Below are 18871 nucleotides of genomic sequence, written 5' to 3' on the forward strand. Positions count from 1 at the left end.
AGTCCCAGTGGAGGCCCGGTGCGGTTAGCTAGCAGCTAAAGTCCTTGCCTTGCATGCATCAGGTTCCCATATGGTTGCTGGTTCTAATCCTGGCAGCCCCATTTCCCATCCAACTCCCTGCTTGTACCCTGGTAAAGCAGTCAAGGATGGCCCAAAGTCTGCACCCACGTGGAAAACTCAGAGGAAGCTCCTGACTCCTTGCTTCAGATCGATGCATCTCTGGCTGTTGCAGCTACTTGGGGAGTGAATTTTGGGATGGAAGATCTTCCTCTCTGTCTTTTCTCCTCTCTGTATATCTGACTTTCCAATAAAAATTAAAATAAAAATAAATAAATCTTAAAAACAAAATAGTCCCAAGTGTTTTGATAGGAGTGCTGGGAGAACATTAAGACATAAGTCTAGGAAAGCTTGACAAAGGTGGTTAGCAGAGCAGAAAGGAGAGAATAAGATTTCCTTTAGCCCAAAGAAGAAGGCCCTCTCCACAGAGTCAATAGCAGAAACCAAAATACTGGAGTTGCGAGAGGGCATGGCGCAGGTACCCTGGGAGATGCAGGGCAGATGAGGCCGCACGTTAAGGGAGAAGCTGGCTGGGATGTGGAGGTCCAAGTGTGAGTGACAGGGGACGTGTTGGCGTCTGTCTAATCCCCATGGGCACTGAGCAGATGGGCACATGAATTAGCCCTGCCTCTCAGCCTAATTAACACATCTTAAACATAATAGGATTGATTTTTGTTTGTTTCCATAAAACTTACACAGCAATGACATGATACTGAAATGCATTTTCTGTTGAGTACAAAATGCCAAAGGAAGTACAAGGTTAGAGACTTCAATATTTTAGTAAGTTATGGACATTTTGGATAGGACAAATCAGTAGTACCGTTGCTGTAAAAACAAGCCATGTCCAGTTAAACAGAATTGTTTTGCTTTTAATTTTTTTGCCCTAGGAAGTTTACAGGAGTGTGTTTGCTTCTTTTATCCAAGCAAAAGAATGCTATCACTGTAGTAAAACTCAAGCTATACTCTTTATTAACCGAAGTTCTCCGTTTACTGAGTTTACGCGCTTGTATGTTTCAGAAAATTGAATCAGTTTTTACCTGGTTCCCAAATATGAAACAGTTGCAAACTTTTTAAAATTTTGCTTTTTAAATTTTTTTTCCCCTTTAAGATACCTAACAGACTTTGAACCAATCCAGTGCCTGGGCCGTGGGGGCTTCGGGGTTGTCTTTGAAGCCAGAAACAAAGTAGATGATTGCAATTATGCCATCAAAAGGATCCGGCTCCCCAACAGGTAACGGGACGCTTGTGAGTGGACTTGGCATTCACCCTGCACCATCCTACCTCTCTGTCAAATGCCCTCAGTACACCTGCCCTTCACCCGTAGAGAACAATGTTTGACCTTCTGAACCTGAGGTTCTCAGCTGTCCAAACTCGGGATCTGTATCTCAAAGACTGCATTGCATCCACTAAAAAAAAAAAAAAGTTCTTATGTTTGATCCTTAATAATTCAGGACTTCCCCATATAGGATGCCAGTGTTACAGGCTGGTGGCTTAACCCTCCTGGTCACAACACACTTGCAGTGGGGGACATTGATGACAAGGCACAGAGGGAGAAGTATCCTCCTGGGAAGAGAAGACAAGACCATTTGTACTTATTTCCGCTGTTGGTGGTGATGGTGGCACCTTTAGAAATGGGGGGTTGGATCTATCAGAGAAGCTATCAGAGCCCAAGTTGAAGTCCAGCTGCTTTTCCAGTGAAATGACACCGAGTGGTGAGGCTTCTTGAGCTTGTCCCCTGTGGGGGCAGACTTCGTCTGTCTTCCTGCTCTGGGTTGCTTAGCTCTCTTTTTGTAAATCACAAATCAGCTAATAAATATTAGGCAATAGTCTTATTTTATCATCAGCTCTTGATTCACTTTCAGTAACATAGGAGAGGTTTGTTTGCATAAGGTGATAGATACAGGCTTGTGGCACCCGTTTCCAGAAGGAAAAAAAAATGATTAAAAGACTGTCTACTACAAGAGTCCTGTGTGGCTTTTTGGAGTTGCACCCTAAGATAGCTCATGCCTTGCTACTTTAGATTTAAGGGAATTAATTCTCTGTTGTTCTTTTATTTTCACTGTGGGATCTGAATGTTTCTTCAGATATGAACAACTTCACCATCTCATTTTCTCCATTCCAGGGAACTGGCTCGGGAAAAGGTAATGCGAGAAGTGAAGGCCTTAGCCAAGCTCGAACACCCGGGCATAGTCAGGTATTTCAATGCCTGGCTTGAAGCCCCACCGGAGAAGTGGCAAGAAAAGATGGATGAAATCTGGCTCAAAGATGAAAGGTGACTTTACTTGTTAGACATAGATTTAAAAAGTAGTGGCTTTTCATTTTAGGTTAGCATGTTTGCCGTGTGACACAATGTCATTTCTCTAACTTTACAAGTAGCAAAATAGATATTTTAAAAAAAAAAAAGGAGAAGAGGAAGAAAAACCATGGGCTGGTGTTGTAGTATATGGGTAAAGTTGCCGCCTGTGATTTGGGCAGCCCATATGGGCACCGTTCAAGTCCCAGCTGCTCCACTTCCCATCCAGCTCCCTGCTAATGCACCTGGGAAGGCAGCAGAGGACAGCCCAAATGGTTGGGCTTCTGAATGCACATTGGAGATCCGTGTCTCTGCTACTGTGTTTTCCAACCAGCTCCTGGCTAATAGCCTAGGAAAGCAGGAGAAGGCAGCCTGAGTGGTGGAGCCCCTGCAGCCGTGTGGGAGACCTAGATGAAGCTCCTGGCTCTTAGCTTCAGCCTGGTCCAGCCCCAACCATTGCAGCCATTTGGACAGTGAACTCTGTCTCTCCTCCTGTCTCCGTGATTCTGTCAAACTTTGGTAGCCTACAGATACTTTCCATACTGACTACTGTGTGCTGTAGGAAGGAAGGCCCTTGACAGTTCCCCAAAGGAGCATACAGACTGCTGAGCAACTGGGGCAAACCCTGCCTGCAGGTGCCTAGCACAGCGTGAGACCCACGTGAGGTGCCTGTCACAGTAAGCCATGGCGGGACCAAGGAATGTGGCCCCTTGCTGTGGACCTCTGCCCTCATTTGAGCAGAGTCCATCAAGGAACCCTGTCCTGTTTTCTCTCAGTACCCTGCATTTTTTGCCCAAAAGACCTTGGCTTGTCTGGCATGAAAGTCCCATATAACTGTTTAACATAGGAAATTAAGCTTTCATGTTTAAAAAAAATTGAAAGGCAAAACAACAACAACAATATATATATATATATATATATATATATATATATAGAGAGAGAGAGAGAGAGAGAGAGAGAGAGAGAGAGAGAGAGAAACCTTCCACCTACTAATTTACTGCCTAAATGACTGCAACAGCCAGGTCTGGACCAAATTGAAGCTAGGAGCCAGGAACTCTATCGGGCAGGAACTCTATCCTCAGTCTGGGCAGCAGGACCAATACCTGGGCCAGCCTGTGCTGCTTCCCCATTAGCAAGGAGCTGGATCAGAGCAGAGAAGCCGGGACTAGGACTAGCATGCCATCACATGTATTTTTATAAGATTTATTTATTTTTATTGAAAAGGCAGATTTACAGAGAGAAGGAGAGGTAGATAGAGAAGGTCTTACATCCGCTAGTTCACTCTCCAAGTAGCCTTAGTAGCCTTACTAGCTAGAGCTGAGTTGATCTGAAGCTGGGAGCCAAGAGCCTCCTCTGGGTTTCCCATGTGGATACAGAGTCCCGAGGACCTAAGCCATCCTCTACTGGTTTCCCTAGCTGTGAGATTTTTTTAGAAGGAAAGAATAGAATGTGATGTTCTTTGATTTATTTTTATTCAGTTTGTTTCTTGTGTGTCATTTGGCAACTTGCCTTACTTTAGTTGAAATTGTGTTTAAAAAAGGGGGGGGGGCGCAGAAACAGAAGAACAATAAACGTCCTTCGGGACCAGGGAGGAGAGCTTTCTCTGGTCCGAGCCTGGCTCCACCTCTGGACCCCCACCCTCCCTTGCAATGACCATCAGGATCGCTCCGAAAACCCCTCATAGCAAACAAACAATCATACAAACTAAAAAAACCTAAAATAAATAGACAAACAACAAAAAGTAGAGCTTGGAATCTGACAGGAAAGAGCTGGCATGGATCTGCTCATGCCTCGCTGGGTGGGACACGAAGATTAGTCACTCTTCACCATGGTGTTGGGGACTTTCCTGCACACCCCCCCCCAAAAAACATGTTCTGCACCTTAATTGTTGACAAATGTCTTGTTAGAGTTACAAGCCAGTCTAGATTATCCTAAAATCTGCCAAGATCAGTAAAATTATACTTCAACACAACAAATGGCTAAATACTAAAATGAAATAGACACGAGACAGCTGAATGGTACCTTATAGCCATTTTAAGGTATATAGCAGCCAGTCCTGTATACAAACTAAAATTGAAATGTCAATGAGCAAATCATAGGTTGTGGTTAAGAACTTGTTTTTTGTTTTTTTTTAACATACTGGTTACTCAAAACCATGTCAATTCCATAATGTTACAAATTGCTGTTAATGTTATATTGGGACTCTTAATTGACTGGGATGATATTCTACCAGCTCTAACTTTGGACCAGAAATGGTCTCCCCAAGAAACTGTTCAACCCATCTGGACAATAAGTAGCTGGACTCTATGTTTGGTATATGTTTGCAAGGAAAGAATCTTGATTGAATTTGAACTGTAATACTGCACCAAGGTGGAGGAATCCACCAGGAGGGAGGGGCGTGGGGAGGGGTGGGGGGATTCCCAGAGCCTATGAAACTGTCACATAATGCATAATAATTAATAAAAAAAAAAGTCAAAAAAAAAGGGGGGGGAGGTACAATTCAGACTATGTAAGCAGGGGCCAGCCCTGTGGTATAGTACCTTAAGCCACAGTCTGCAGTGCCAAAATCCCATACAGATGCCAGTTTGAATCTCAGCTACCCGCTTCCCATCCAGCTCTTTGCTAATGGCCTGGGAAAGCAGCAGAAGAGGACCCAAGTGCTTGGGCCCCTACACCTGTGTGGGAGATCCAGGAGTATTTCCTAGCTCCTGGCTTCAGCCTAGCACAGGTCCAGCCACTGTAGCCATTGGGGGGGGGGGGGGTGAACCAGTAGAAGGAAGATCTATTTCTCCCTCTCTCTTATTTTCAAGTAAATAAGTAAATCTTTAAAAACAAATGTGGGGGAAGCATACATATTTACTCTTAGTCCTTTGTTTTCTTCCAATTTTAGCACAGACTGGCCACTCAGCTCCCCCAGCCCGATGGATGCCCCCTCAGTTAAAATCCGCAGAGTGGGTCCTTTCTCTACAAAAGAACACATTGAAATCATAGCTCCTTCCCTGCAAAGAAGCAGGTCCTTCTCCGTCGGGATCTCCTGCGGCCAGACGAGTTCGTCGGAGAGCCAGTTTTCCCCGCTGGAATTCTCCGGAACGGAGCAGGGAGACATCAGCGAGTCTGGGGGCGTGGCCTCCAACCTCCTGGACAGTTGCCTTACAGACTGCGATGTGGAAGATGGGACTATGGATGGCAACGATGAGGGCCACCCCTTTGAACTCTGTCCCTCGAAAGCCTCTCCCTACAGCAGGTTCAGGGAGAGGACCTCCTCGTCTATAGTGTTTGAGGATTCTGGCTGCGACAACGCATCCAGCAAAGAGGAGCCCGGAGCCCGGCGGCTGCGGCTCGGCAGCCACTGTGCTAACAAACTGAGCTTCCTCCGGTACTACAGCAGCAGCAGCAGCAGCAGCTCTGCTTCGGAACCTACCCTGTCCGTTTCCCCTTCCAGGCCCACCACGTTAAGTCTAGATCTCACAAAGAACACTACTGAGAAACTCCAGCCCAGTTCCCCCAAGGTGTACCTGTACATCCAGATGCAGCTGTGCCGGAAGGAAAACCTCAAAGACTGGATGAGCAGGCGCTGCACCCTGGAGGAGAGGGAGCGGAGCACGTGTCTGCACATCTTCCTGCAGATCACTGAGGCCGTGGACTTCCTGCACAGTAAAGGACTCATGCACAGGGACCTCAAGGTCTGTACTGCGGCAGGTCTCGTGCAGGGTTCAGTTTTGCGCCTGCGCGGCCGTCTAACTTAACTGACAGCTTGGGAACGCAGGGGTCTGAGAAGGTAGCCTCCAGGGACCCCCGTGGATATGAGAAGTCATTACACTTGAGAAAGTCGGGGAAGTCTTAAGTTTGCCTCCGGCAGGTGCTTACATGTGTTTTACAGTGCAAGAGATCCCCAGTAGTCCTGATGTAGGAAAAGGAGTCTTTCCGTAAAGTCCACCCTGACTCTGCCATGACTTCGAGTCACCCAGACACAAGGAGGCCCGAGGGCCTGAAGGGACCCAGGGGAAAGGAGACCCAAGTGGAGGGAAAGAAGAGCTCTTCCCTTAGTCAGCTCTGAACTGGGACGAATCTCCAGTCTCGTTGCCCCTGTTTCTGAAGGATTTGACTTTGGGGGAGGGAGGAGAAGCTGGGTAGGGAAAAGTAGCAAGTGCATCACCAGCTGTGTGTAATTCTCAACCAGGGGTTCTGATTTTGACACGTACAATATGCATATTTCAGCAGTACAACATGCAAAATTGTACAATGCTTACTAATACATACAGTGTTTCCTTAGGATGCATTTCTGAAAATAAGCTTATGGAGCTTTTATCTAACTAATTTCTGCACATTTTCTATACTGACACAGGCACCAGCAGATATATAGTGAATATTTTTCTGATGAAAGTAGCTTGAATTCTTGATCGATTCAGATCCACTTTAAATATCTTCAGTGTCATTTTACATAATCACAGAGTTTTGTTTGGGACACCAAAGTAGCTGTTTGGACCAAAGTTATTTGCTTCTAATATCAGCGGTAGGTTTTTGCAGTTTTGCTCCTACTGCCAGACAAGAGGAAGGAGAATTATAAACAGTTGTTATCTAGTCGAACATAACCACCGTGACAAAGCCCAAACTGACTGGTGAGAACTGCTATTGTAGCTGGCCCGGAAGACAGCCTAGAATTAACCACGTACACCTACCTTGAGGGAAGACGCTTTTCTGGCTGGAATATGGTAAATGCTTATCATTTGCTGGCAAACAAATAGCTGATGTACATACACAGTCTTGAACTTGACTCTCACTGCCCCCTGAAATGTTAACTTAAAATAGTGTAGTTACATTTCCCCTAATCGTGAATAGGCTCCTGCCGATTTTATCCTGTAAGATATTGGTGATTATTCACTGATTACAGTTATTGTCTACAGAGGTGTGGTTTTTTTTTTGTTTTTTTTTTTTGCATGTTTGTGCACCAGGAAAACTCCAAGAAGAAAGTTGTTTTCCTGTTTTCCTTGTCTTTTTTTTTTTAAAAGATTTATTTATTTTATTACAAAGTCAGATATACAGAGAGGAGGAGAGACAGAGAGGAAGATCTTCCATCCGATGTTTCACTCCCCAAGTGAGCCGCAATGGGTCGGTACGCGCCGATCCGAAGCCGGGAACCTGGAACCTCTTCCAGGTCTCCCACGCGGGTGCAGGGTCCCAGTGCATTGAGCCGTCCTCAACTGCTTTCCCAGGCCACAAGCAGGGAGCTGGTTGGGGAGTGGAGCTGCCAGGATTAGAACCGGCGCCCATATGGGATCCCGGGGCTTTCAAGGCGAGAACTTTAGCTGCTAGGCCATGCCGCCGGGCCCTTCCTTGTCTTTTTTAAAGAGTTATTTACTTTTATTAGGCATATTTGCAGAGACAAGGAGAGATCGAAAGATTTTCCATACGCTGTTTCACTCCCCAAATGACTGCAATAGCCAGAGCTGAGCTGTTCTGAAGCCAGGAGCTTCTTCCAGGTCTCACACACAGGTGCAGGGTTCCAAGGATTTGGGCATTCATAGCTGTTATGACTTAAGACTTAAATATAGGGAAGCTTGGTCAGGGAGAATAAATAAAAAAAGAAGATTGAGAATTGAGTCCCCTGGATCCCAGGAAAAGTGTGTCTCTGTAGGTTTAAATAAATGTTCAGTAAAGTGCTCGCTCTCTTTGCTACCCTTGCCTGTTACTGCATTTGGCCTACAAAAATTGTTTTTATTTTTATGTTAACCCACATTGAAGAGAAATAGGCTTAAGAATATCTAATTTTTTATCATTCTTTCCTGTAGTCATTAAATCACTGTGTTCTCTTTGTCTCCTCCATGCACACTCACTGTACTTCTGCCTTATTTCTTCCAGCCCTCCAACATATTCTTTGCAATGGACGACGTGGTTAAGGTTGGAGACTTTGGATTAGTGACTGCAATGGACCAGGACGAGGAAGAGCAGGCGGTTTTGACTCCGATGCCAGCGTATGCCACACACACAGGACAAGTAGGGACCAAACTCTATATGAGCCCAGAGCAGGTGAGCTTTCTGTACTTTGAGATAGCTTGACAACATGCTAGAGAAAAAAAGTCTGAAAACTATGGAACCTGGCAGTGGTGTTAACACAGGCAACATCACTGTAACTGAATTGGGGATCAATTAAGAAATTTGTTCACAACACATGAAACTCACTTCTGAACCAGATAGCTACCAGAAACTTAAAAGGAGCCCTGGATAGGCAGCGTGGTCTAGTGGCTAAGGCCCTCGCCTTGATCCCATATGGCTGCTGGTTCTAGTCTCGGCAGCTCTACTTCCTCTCTGTCTCTCCTCCTCTCAGTATATCTGACTTTGTAATAAAAATAAAATAAATCTTAAAAAAATAAAAATAAAAAGATGACTCTTACTATAAAAAAAAAGGAGCCCTGGAGTGCCACCCTCCCAAATGTATGTCCACTTTGCCTTGTATGTCCTGCAGTAGGTATTGCTGTGTCACAGCCAGCTGCGGCCAGAGTTACTGCCCTGAGTGTGCCTCTGTGATCATTCATAAACAAGAAATAGAAGTGCATACGCCGGAATACGTTGTATTGTGGGATGCCTGTTCTTGAAAGACAGTGCTACCCAAAGCAGGGACAGGAGGAGTGGTGGGTGCCAGGAGCTTCAGGGGAGCCGTCCTGCATGTCACCAGGCCAGTGATGTCACAAGCACAGTGATGCCTGGATAGGTAGATTTCAAACCTTTTGGTCACAGTATCTGTTTATACTGATAAAAATGATTGTGGAACCAAAAGTTTGATTCAGAGGATTTTTATCTGTCACTTTCCATATTAGAAATTCAAACGTGAGCTTTAAAATTTTTAATTGAATATTATTAATTAAAATGATATTAAGCCTGTCATATAGGGAGATATTTTTATGAAAAAAAATATTTTCCAAAGCAAAACTAGTGAGCAATATTGATTACATTCTTACAAATCTTACTAATATAGGACTTACCAAAAAGCCAGCCTCTCGTGTCTCTTTTTTTAAAGATTTATTTATTTGTTTGAAAAGCAGAGTGTTGGGGAGAGGGGAGAGAGAGAAGGGGGAGAGTTGAACTGGTGCTGGAAGGAGGGCACTGTAAGTCCCCAGTCCTCCCTCGCATCTGCTTCTGCGTCAGTCCGTCTTGGCATATTACATGCCTACACAAAATCTGGCCCTAGCACAGATACCTAGTTGAAAAAGAGAGAAGTGTCTCCGTTCAGAGAATTGTTGAAATTCTTCCTGAATAGTCCCTCAACACGTGGAATCTAAGACCATGTTGGTTAATATTGTGTACTCTGTTACGTTACCATCTTTTGGGTCATTTTACACTCTGAATGGATCTTTTTACCTGCGCATGATTTGGTACCACTGTGTATGGGTCAACTGGAAACTTTTTTTAAAAGATTTATTTATTTATTTATTTATTTATTTATTTGAGAGTTAGATATACAGAGAGGAGGAGAGACAGTGAGCAAGATATTCTGCCCATTGATTCACTACCCAAGTGGCCACAATGGCCAGAGCTGAGCCAATCCAAAGCCAGGAGCCAGGAGCCTCCTCTGGGTCTCCCACACGGGTGCAGGGTCCCAAGGCTTTGGGCCATCCTCCACTGCTTTCCCAGGGCACAAGCAGGGAGCTGGATGGGAAGTGGGGCTGTCAGGATTAGAACCGGCGCCCATATGGGATCCAGGCGTATTCAAGGCTTTTAGCCACTAGGCCACCATGCTGGGCCCTTGAGGCCTTCTTTCTGGAACTGCACAGGTGAGTAGTTTGTGCTCAGGAGGCAGGGAGGGGAATCACAAAAGAGAAGCCAGCTCCCTAAGACAAGGGGGCAGGGTCCATCTGAACGGCAGCCATGAGGCTGGTGCCTGCCAGCAGATTTGTGTGCGAGGGAGAAAACCACAAACAAGCTCAGAAATCAGATAGAACACAGAGAGGTGTGATTTACATGTCGGCTGCTTGCAACCAGAAGTATCCAGACTTCCACAGAAACAGAGCTCTCCCGGCCCCGGTAACTGAATCTCACCAATCCAGTGATGTGGTCAGGACCTGGTGTGAAAGGCAAAACTAAAACTATATGAAATCTCAAAAATACTTACAAATGTGCCTTTCTCCGGGGGAGGATGGAGAAAGACCACAGAGCCATACAGTATCCACATCATTGCTTCTGAACAGTGGAACTGGGAATGAGTTTCAATGTAACCTTTTGGCCTTTTTTTCCCTTGTATTTTGCAGTTTCCCAACTTTAACAAGTTGTTTCTATAAACACACTGGCTATAGATTTTTGAAAGTGGCAGGCACATAGGGATACATTTTCCAAACTGTCTGATTTGTATGGGACACTTCTTGTTCCTTTGGTCCCCACAGCTTTGTTGAGTCTGGTTTCAGTGCACACACCTGGAGCCTCCACCTCTTTCCTGGCAAACTTCTTGAAGCCGGTTTTTTGCAGCCACTCGTGGATGCTGATGTTGGTTAAGTCTCAGGTGGCCTCTTGGTGGGTGGCAGCTCGGGCGCTTGTAGCCACCCTTCTTTGTGGGGCCATCCTGTAGGGCCCAAGGGAGAAGGGAAGAGCACACAGGATTGCAGGAGAGGAAACTATTCTGGACTTTGTTATATTTTCTGTTTTTTTCCCCACACTGAACGTTTATCAGAAGTGATATGAAAAACGTTTTAGTATTTTGGGAGACTCATTATAATTTTAAGAGGCTAGCAATACTGCTTCTGTATTTTAAGTGTTTTGAAAATAAGGGATTCAGTCAAGTGTCCCCTACGGCTGTTTTCAAATAGATGACCTCTGTCCTAGTACAGCTGGGTTCCTTTTCGAGCAAGTCTAATGCTCACATTTTTCTTTATTCCTCTGAAATATCAACTATGGAAAACGGGTGATCTGTTTTTCTCTTTTTTTTTTTTTTTTGACTCTTACCTCTAAAATGTGGCAGGTGTTCCTAGAGGTTTGGTTCCTGGGGTTTGGTAATGGGATCCCACCGCTGTGCTGGCTGGCTGCGGCTACTGGGAGCCTGTGTGTCTTTGCTGGAGGCAGTAAGAGATGACAACTGAGTGTTTCTTTGATGTTGCTGAAGGTGCTGAAAAGTCAGGACACCTGTGGATATGTTAGCACAGTGATACACGGAAGTTAAAATATGGTAGCTAAAAATGAGATGTGAATTAATAACCTCTAATTAAAGGAAGTGTCACTTTGCTGAATGTCCCTTTAAAAGGTCTCTCAAACTCTTTCAGCTGTATGGATTGTCTTAGCCAGGCTTAAGAAGCTGTACAAGATATCATTTTAAAGTATTTATTATCAAAGCTCTTTCATTTTTATGTTCAGAATAAAACAGCAGGGCCCAGTTACTTTGTTCTTGGTTGTAATTGCTAAGGAATACAGTTCAAGTTGTGGTTTGGCATGTTCCTGAATGGTCACTTTGAACTCTAAGGGATATTCTGCCTCCCTGGATTGTTACTTTACTTCTTATTTTCAGATGCTTTATTGAACTTATGTGTTCATGTGGTGACATGTCTTTTTAAAAAATGCACTAATAATATTAAAATATGTGTTTAATAATGCTTTCTTTTTATTATATAGTTAGTTGTCCTCTATGCAGGAAATGTGGAAATTATAGGAACCCAGAAAAAGCAAAAATCACTTATTAAAAATCTCTAAAACATTAATAGTGATTAGCTATTTTCTTTTATATCTGTATGTACATATAATCTAATACATCTATACCTTTTTTTGGAAAAGAAAATTGGGATTCTACTGCATAAAATTTGGGATGTGATATTAGAATATAAACATTTCCCATAGCTTAAATATTCTTAGGAAATATTTAGACTATGATAATTTGCACAGTTCAAGTATTTGTTGAGCATTTTTAGGGGGGCATTTTATATTCTTAGGGAAAAATTTGCTTTAAGGAGCATCGGATATGTAACAACCGTCATTCCCCAATCTGTCCACACTAACATCCGGGGCTAGATGGAATCCTGGAATGGGAGGGAATGTTCATGATGGCCAAGTCACTTTCAGGAATTTGTGTCTGTTTGTGTTCTGTAAACAATGTGTGAGGGTATCCTCACTCCTAACTCTGTAGGCGCGGCTTTTGAACTCATTTTCTTTGAATACTTCCCAAACCCCCAAGATGAGAGGTGAGAGAGGGTTAAGCCACAACAGTCACTTTGCGGGGAGGAGAGAGGGTTAAGCCACAACAGTCATTTTGCGGGGAGGAAGGTCGCACAGGTGCCACTTTCCACCCATCCTTCTGGGGAAGCACTGTGCCCAGGGACTGTAGGGGCGCGCTGTGGTGATCCCAAGTACTGCTTCCAGGAGGGGAGGGGAGGGGGCTCACTTCCCACCCCACCCCAAGTCCTCTCTCCCTCCCGCTCCCCTGCTCCTTTTCTTTTCTTTTTTTTTTTTTTTTTTTTTTTTTTTTTAGCACTTCCAAAGTGACAGTCGCCTTCTGTGGCCCTTTGCCAGATGCTAAGTTACAGTCCTAAGGAAATTTTCCCAAATCAAAGGGCTCCTCTAAGTAACCAGGAGGCTGCTTGTCATTTGAATAAGGCTTTGTTTAATGGGGTAGTTTGGTTGTAATTCATTTGTTCATTTTCACAAATAAGTATTTATTGAGTGCCTTCTCTGAGTTTAGCCCAGTGCCGGGAGGGGGATGGGAATACAAAAGAAGCAGTTCCCTTCCCTCTGGGCCTTTATAATCTAGTCCTCGGTGAAGAATAAGAATATACACATGAAAATACAACCAAGAATGCAAAATAGTCCGTAATTAAGGGCCATAATGAAGGCTAACCACAGTTGATTAATGGTTTGGAATAATGGAGATTTTCTCATAAAAATGGGTGAGGACAAAGATGATTAGAAATGAGAGATTTGCTCAGATAGGGATCCCTTTGAAAGCCCTCACCTGGGGGGCAGCGGAGTGGCCCTTCTGGCTCCCAGGCTCCTGGCTTTTGGGGCCTATTTGACTGATGCATATCTGGAAACTGGACCGGGCTTTCTGTGATGCTGAGTAGTTTAATTACTCCAGGGGAGCAGGTAGCAGAGCAGGTAGGGGCAACCCTGAGAGGTTGAGGCCCCGGAGGTTAACTCTTTGCTGACACTTTCACCCACCCCTTGAAAAAGAAACGACACAGGAAACTTTGGGTTTCTGTGATTATCCTATCAAGTCCTATTATCACTGTGTTAAATTTTTAAAGACTGTGTTTTCTTCTTTGGGGATTTCAGAATCATGGCAACAACTACTCTCATAAAGTGGACATCTTTTCCTTGGGCCTGATTCTGTTTGAGCTGCTGTACCCTTTCGGCACTCAGATGGAGAGAGTCAGGGTAAGTACCCTCCCCCGCTCAAAGCAGTAGCCTAGCAGCTAAAGTCCTCACCTTGAACGCACTGGGATCCCATATGGGTGCTGGTTCTAATCCCAGCTGCCCAGCTTCCCACCCTGCTTGTGGTCTGGGAGAGCAGTCGAGGATGGCCCAAAGCCTTGGGACCCTGCACCCGCCTGGGAGACCGGAAGAGGCTCATTCCTGGCTCCTGGCTTTGGATCAGCTCAGCTCCAGCCATTGCAGTCGCTTGGGGAGTGAATCAACAGATGGAATATTTTCCTATCTCTGTATATCTGACTTTTCAATAAAAATAATACAATAAATCTAAAAAAAAAAAAAAGACTGGACAATAAAACCAAATGTGCAAAAGAAAGTGTCTCTAGAAAGAAGCTCTTGTCAGTGTTAATGCCAGTGAACAAACTAGAAGTGAAAGAAGCAGCGGATGAATGCCCCAGGGCTGGGCTTCTAGCTTCAGTCTGAATTAGCCCCCAGCCACTAGAGCCATTTGGGCAGTGGACCAATAAACAGAACTCACCTCGCCCATCCCCCAACGCAAGTAGATCTTTTACAAATGAATAAGTAAATCTCAATCATTAAAAAATTGTTCAGTTGGATATTTGTATATTGCTTTGGCCTGAACTCTTCACAATTCAACAATATCTTACTCACAAACCTGCAGGAAGTGCCAGGAGGCAGCTCAGGGTGCGGAGGGGAGGGAAGGGAAGGGGAGTGGTGGTGGCCCGGGTCCTGTCAGTCTTCACCCTTCCTAAGTGGTCACTCTCAGCTCTTGTAGTTGTTGTCCTGGTGCTTGCCTTACTGTTGCCAGAGTTTGTACTCTGGTCACTATTTCTTAATCAGTTTTTTAAATGTTGTTTACTGACATCTAGTCATGATAAGAAAAAAAATGGAGAGTTCTTGCAGAATCAAGGGACTTAACAACTGAAAACTACCACGTAGTCTATACGATACACAGGGAAAAAAGAAAAGTATCTAAACTTCAGAACAGCAGGACCTAAAGATTTCTAGATACAAAAACAAAACAGGCCCAGCCGAAGTAAAGGATCAGAAATCAGACAGCACAAAATGTCTGTAGGTATGAGGTCAGCGTTGTGGTACGTCCGGGTGAGCCAGTGTTCACAACAGCGCTGGTTCAAGTCCCAGCTGCCCCTGCTTCCAGTCCCGCTTCCTGCTCATGCTCCCGGGGAGGCAGCGGAAGGTGGCCTGTGTACTTTGGCAGTTGCTGACATCTGAGGAGTGAACTAACAATAGAGGAATCTCTGTCATTCCCTCTCTGTCACTCTGCCTTTCAAATAAATAAAGCTTTTTTAAAAATCATAAATAGATCCATATGCCAAAAACAAGCTTAAAATAAGTAATACTCTTCTTTCTTTTTAGACCTTAACTGATGTGAGAAATCTCAAATTTCCATCACTGTTTACTCAGAAGTATCCTCAAGAGGTAGGTATCATTCTTGGGGTCATATGCAAGAAGAAAGGGACCCGCCACACCTGCCGGCCCAGCACACAGTTTGTTAAACCAAAGACTGGCCTAGGGCCTGGCTCCCTGGGCGTGGTGACCTGTGCGCCCTGCTCTGTGTGTCCTTGTAACCTTCACCTTGAAAAGGTGTGACTCTCAGAGCACCAAGCCATACCGTTAATCTCTGCAAAAAAAAGGGAGGGGTAGGGAAAGAGGCTTATTCCACTTTCTAATTTCCACTGATTATCTGTATTGGAGTTTTATCACAGGGTAAATGATTCTAGAGGAGTGGGAAGGAAATTAAGCCATCACCACAAGGGAACATTGTGGACGGGACAGCTGAGGCCATCTTTGCTTTTATCATTTGTGTTTACTATGTGCGGTCAATCAACACAGCAATTTGCAACCCATACCTTGATAAATGCTGACTTTTCTTAAATCATGAAGCTGAAGCAAATTAAGCAGTGTGTGTTAACTGCCAAATGGGAAAAGGCAAATTTTTCCATCAGTGTATTAATTATAACCAAGGATTGCTAACCTGGATTGAAATGTTTTCATAAAAAGTGTTGTCTATATGTGGCCCAGAGGAGTAGGTGTTACTTTAAAAGGGATTAAAAAAAAAGTCAAGAGGAAGCGTCGGATGCAGATTTGTAACTTTTTGTTAATTGAAATTTTTATTGAGATAATTGTACATTCATATTCATTTATAAGGTGTGTTTGTTTTCAGAATCAGATAATGTCTGCATTTCAAAGATGTACTCTGAAACCATTTTTTATATTAAAAAGACCCCAGTTGCCAGAAAATGGCACATGTTTATGCAGAGCATAGGTTGACAAGCTGGAGCCCTGCTGCCTGTTTTAGCAATCAGGACCTGTGGGAACAGCGCTGTGCCCTTTAGCACACATCTGGGCTGCAGCCGCTTTTGCGCGGTAGCAGTGGAGTTGAGTGATCGCATTCTTCAGCAACTGCACACTTGCAAACTTGAAATCTTTACAGAAAGAGTTTGCTGACACCGATCTCCGCCTGGCCCTTTGATCACCAAACCTTGTCTTTATGTTGCAGTACGTGATGGTCCAAGGCATGCTGTCCCCGTCCCCCACTGACCGGCCCGAAGCCGCAAACATCATCGAAAACGCCGTGTTTGAGGAGCTGGAGTTGCCAGGGAAAACCGTGCTCCGACAGAGGTCACGCTCCGCGAGCTCCTCGGGAACAAAACACTCAAGACAGCCCAGCAGCTCGCAAAGCCCTCTGCCAGGCACCTAGCCCAGCACTTGGTGATGGGGCGTGGCAAGCCTGGAATAAGACTGGACTATTTCCTGGAAGTCAGAGTTCAGCTGGACTTGGGAGCATGACGCAGTCTGAGCCAGCTCTTGATTTTGGCTGGACTGAAGAGGAAAGCTGTCTAAATGACCAGGGGTCTGTCCGTGTCCCTGCGATTGGCCAAGCTTCCGATCGCTCCCGTTCTGCCTGGGGAGGGAGATACTGTCCCTGTGTCCTGCAGAGCTTTTAAATGGAGATATTTTTATAGTGCAGAGGAAGGGAAGTCTCCCCCTCCCCACCATGGAATAACCGAATGGTTCTAGAAGCAAGGCTGATTTTAAAGCTGAGTTCGCCAGAATCCGACCGACCGCGTGGTTCGTCCCTGGTTGGGTACAGTGGGAGTCACTGCTATTTTGGTAAGCAAGCAGCACAAATTGCAGACCGGTTTCTGGCTGTAGTTTTATAGTGATATTTGTAGCGCTAAATAGCTTTGTTCCTTAGATGGTTCTAGGGAAAGTTTAAGAGCTTTTTGTACTTTTTACTTCCAATGAAGGGGAAAGGAAACTTTTTTTTTTAACGTAAAAAGTTTAGAAGTTCTGGTTTGGGGGGAAAAAAAAAACTGTAGTAAGAAATGGCTCCTAGATTACAACTAGCATCTTCAGTTATGGCCTCTTCAACCTAATGAAGTCGTAAATGTCTTTAATGTAATCCTGTAGGTTGGTGCCTCCCCCAGACTGATTCATAAGTAACAGTTTAATCATCTTACTTGCTAAAATTTTCCCCTCTGTAAATATGTTTATTTTTTATTTATAAAAAATTTTGAAATCAATCCATTTGGGTTGGTGGTGTACAGAACACACTTTCGTGTGTTAACTATTGTGACTTCTTTCAAGTCTAAATGATTTAATAAAACTTTTTTAAATTATTTGGGATCAACTCTTACTTAGTAAGTGAGACTTGAAATGGAATGAGATTACAAAAGGGGTCATAGGGCCTGGCAGCGTGGCCTAGCGGCTCAAGTCCTCACCTTGCAAGCGCCGGGATCCCATATGGGTGCCAGTTCTAATCCAGCTCCCTGCTTGTGGCCTGGGAAAGCAGTTGAGGACGGCCAAAAGTCTTGGGACCCTGCACCCGCGTGGGAGACCTGGAAGAGGCTTCTAGCTCCTGACTTTGGATTGGTGCAGCACCGGCCAATGCAGTCACTTGGGGAGTGAATCATCGGATGGAAGATCTTCCTCTCTGTCTCTCCTCTTCTCTGTATATCTGACTTTGTAATAAAAATAAATAAATCTTTTAAAAAAATGGGGTCATAGGCTGAGAAGGGTCATGACCCTATACTCACGAACATGTGTTCCTCAGTAATTCCACATGAATATCTTTTTCATCATTTCCCAAAGATGTGGTAGATCCCTTTCAGAATTCACAGGATTCAAAGTTGAGAGACACTCAGTGCCTGCCGTGTGCGGGGCCCTGGGCCAGGGACTGACTTGCAGAGAAAGGGGCTATGGTTGCATTGCTGTCACAGCATGTCTGACGCGTGCCCTGTGCGTAAAGACTAGGCACAAACTGAGCAGATAAAACCTGGAAAGGGCAAAACGCATGAATGTGTCCATCTTCCAGACAAACTGTGTCTGCCACATGAAGTTACGCACAAACTTGGGAAATACTTCCCAGTTATTTGGGGCGTCCCGACCAGCCTTACCCCATCTTCATCTCTTGGCTGACCTGCTCTCCCATCCCCTTCCTCTTTACCCCAGCAGGGGTCCTGCTGATGTCTTCCCAGCACCCTCACTCAGGCTGTCTGCAGAGCCCTGTCTCCCACAGTGCCCCAGGGAACCAGCTAAGGCATGGTCAATGACCATTCTCCATATGATCAAACTCAAGGCCAGAGAGTTGTGACTGGCCCTGGGTCACGAAGCCAGAAAGAACAGAACCAGGACCAACATGCTGGTGACAAGTCCCACTCAGCGTTTTTACCTGCTGGTGAACTCTTGTACGATTCAGTCTTCCATTTTAATCTCGGGTATGGCTGCCAGTATGAGGCAGGCATGGGCATGGGGAGATTTGGGGGGGCCAGGCTGGCAACAATGAAGTCCACAGCAAGCCAGAAGTGGGGCTCCTGTGTTCTTCCCCAGAGCCCTTCTGCTGACTCAGAACCCCACTACTTGCCTTTGTTTTCCTGGCATCATTGCAAGCCCTCCCTCCCTCCCCCTTCTCCACTGCAGTGCTTTGGACATCATAACGCCATTGTGGGCCTGCAGAAGAACCAGGAACACTTAAGCAGGTCAGCCCTCCTTCGTCATTTCTCAAGTTCCCGAAGGTAAGAGGCAACTCTTCTTCCTTTGAATTTGAGGAACATAAGTGTGACCCCTCAGCATCAGTGACAGTCCTTAGAAAACGTGTAGCCAAATGAAGAGAAAAAGAAATGTGCCAGTGACTGCCAT

The 18871-nt window shown here is 44.9% G+C and overlaps 1 protein-coding gene across 1 annotated transcript in view; it reads left to right on the forward strand.

Annotated features, from left to right (window-relative positions):
• Window positions 1-16754, forward strand: part of EIF2AK3 (eukaryotic translation initiation factor 2 alpha kinase 3) — a 69226-nt gene extending 52472 nt beyond the window's left edge. Inside the window, exons 11-17 of the mRNA XM_058667642.1 lie at window positions 1166-1288; window positions 2180-2329; window positions 5241-6033; window positions 8210-8377; window positions 13592-13693; window positions 15086-15148; window positions 16230-16754. Of these exons, the coding sequence (XP_058523625.1) occupies window positions 1166-1288; window positions 2180-2329; window positions 5241-6033; window positions 8210-8377; window positions 13592-13693; window positions 15086-15148; window positions 16230-16430 (1600 nt within the window). The 3' untranslated portion in view covers window positions 16431-16754. The remainder of the gene's footprint in view (window positions 1-1165; window positions 1289-2179; window positions 2330-5240; window positions 6034-8209; window positions 8378-13591; window positions 13694-15085; window positions 15149-16229) is intronic.
• Window positions 16755-18871: the final 2117 nt, after the last annotated feature.

This window comes from Ochotona princeps, chromosome 8 (assembly GCF_030435755.1).
Source record: "Ochotona princeps isolate mOchPri1 chromosome 8, mOchPri1.hap1, whole genome shotgun sequence".
Lineage (NCBI taxonomy): Eukaryota > Metazoa > Chordata > Mammalia > Lagomorpha > Ochotonidae > Ochotona > Ochotona princeps.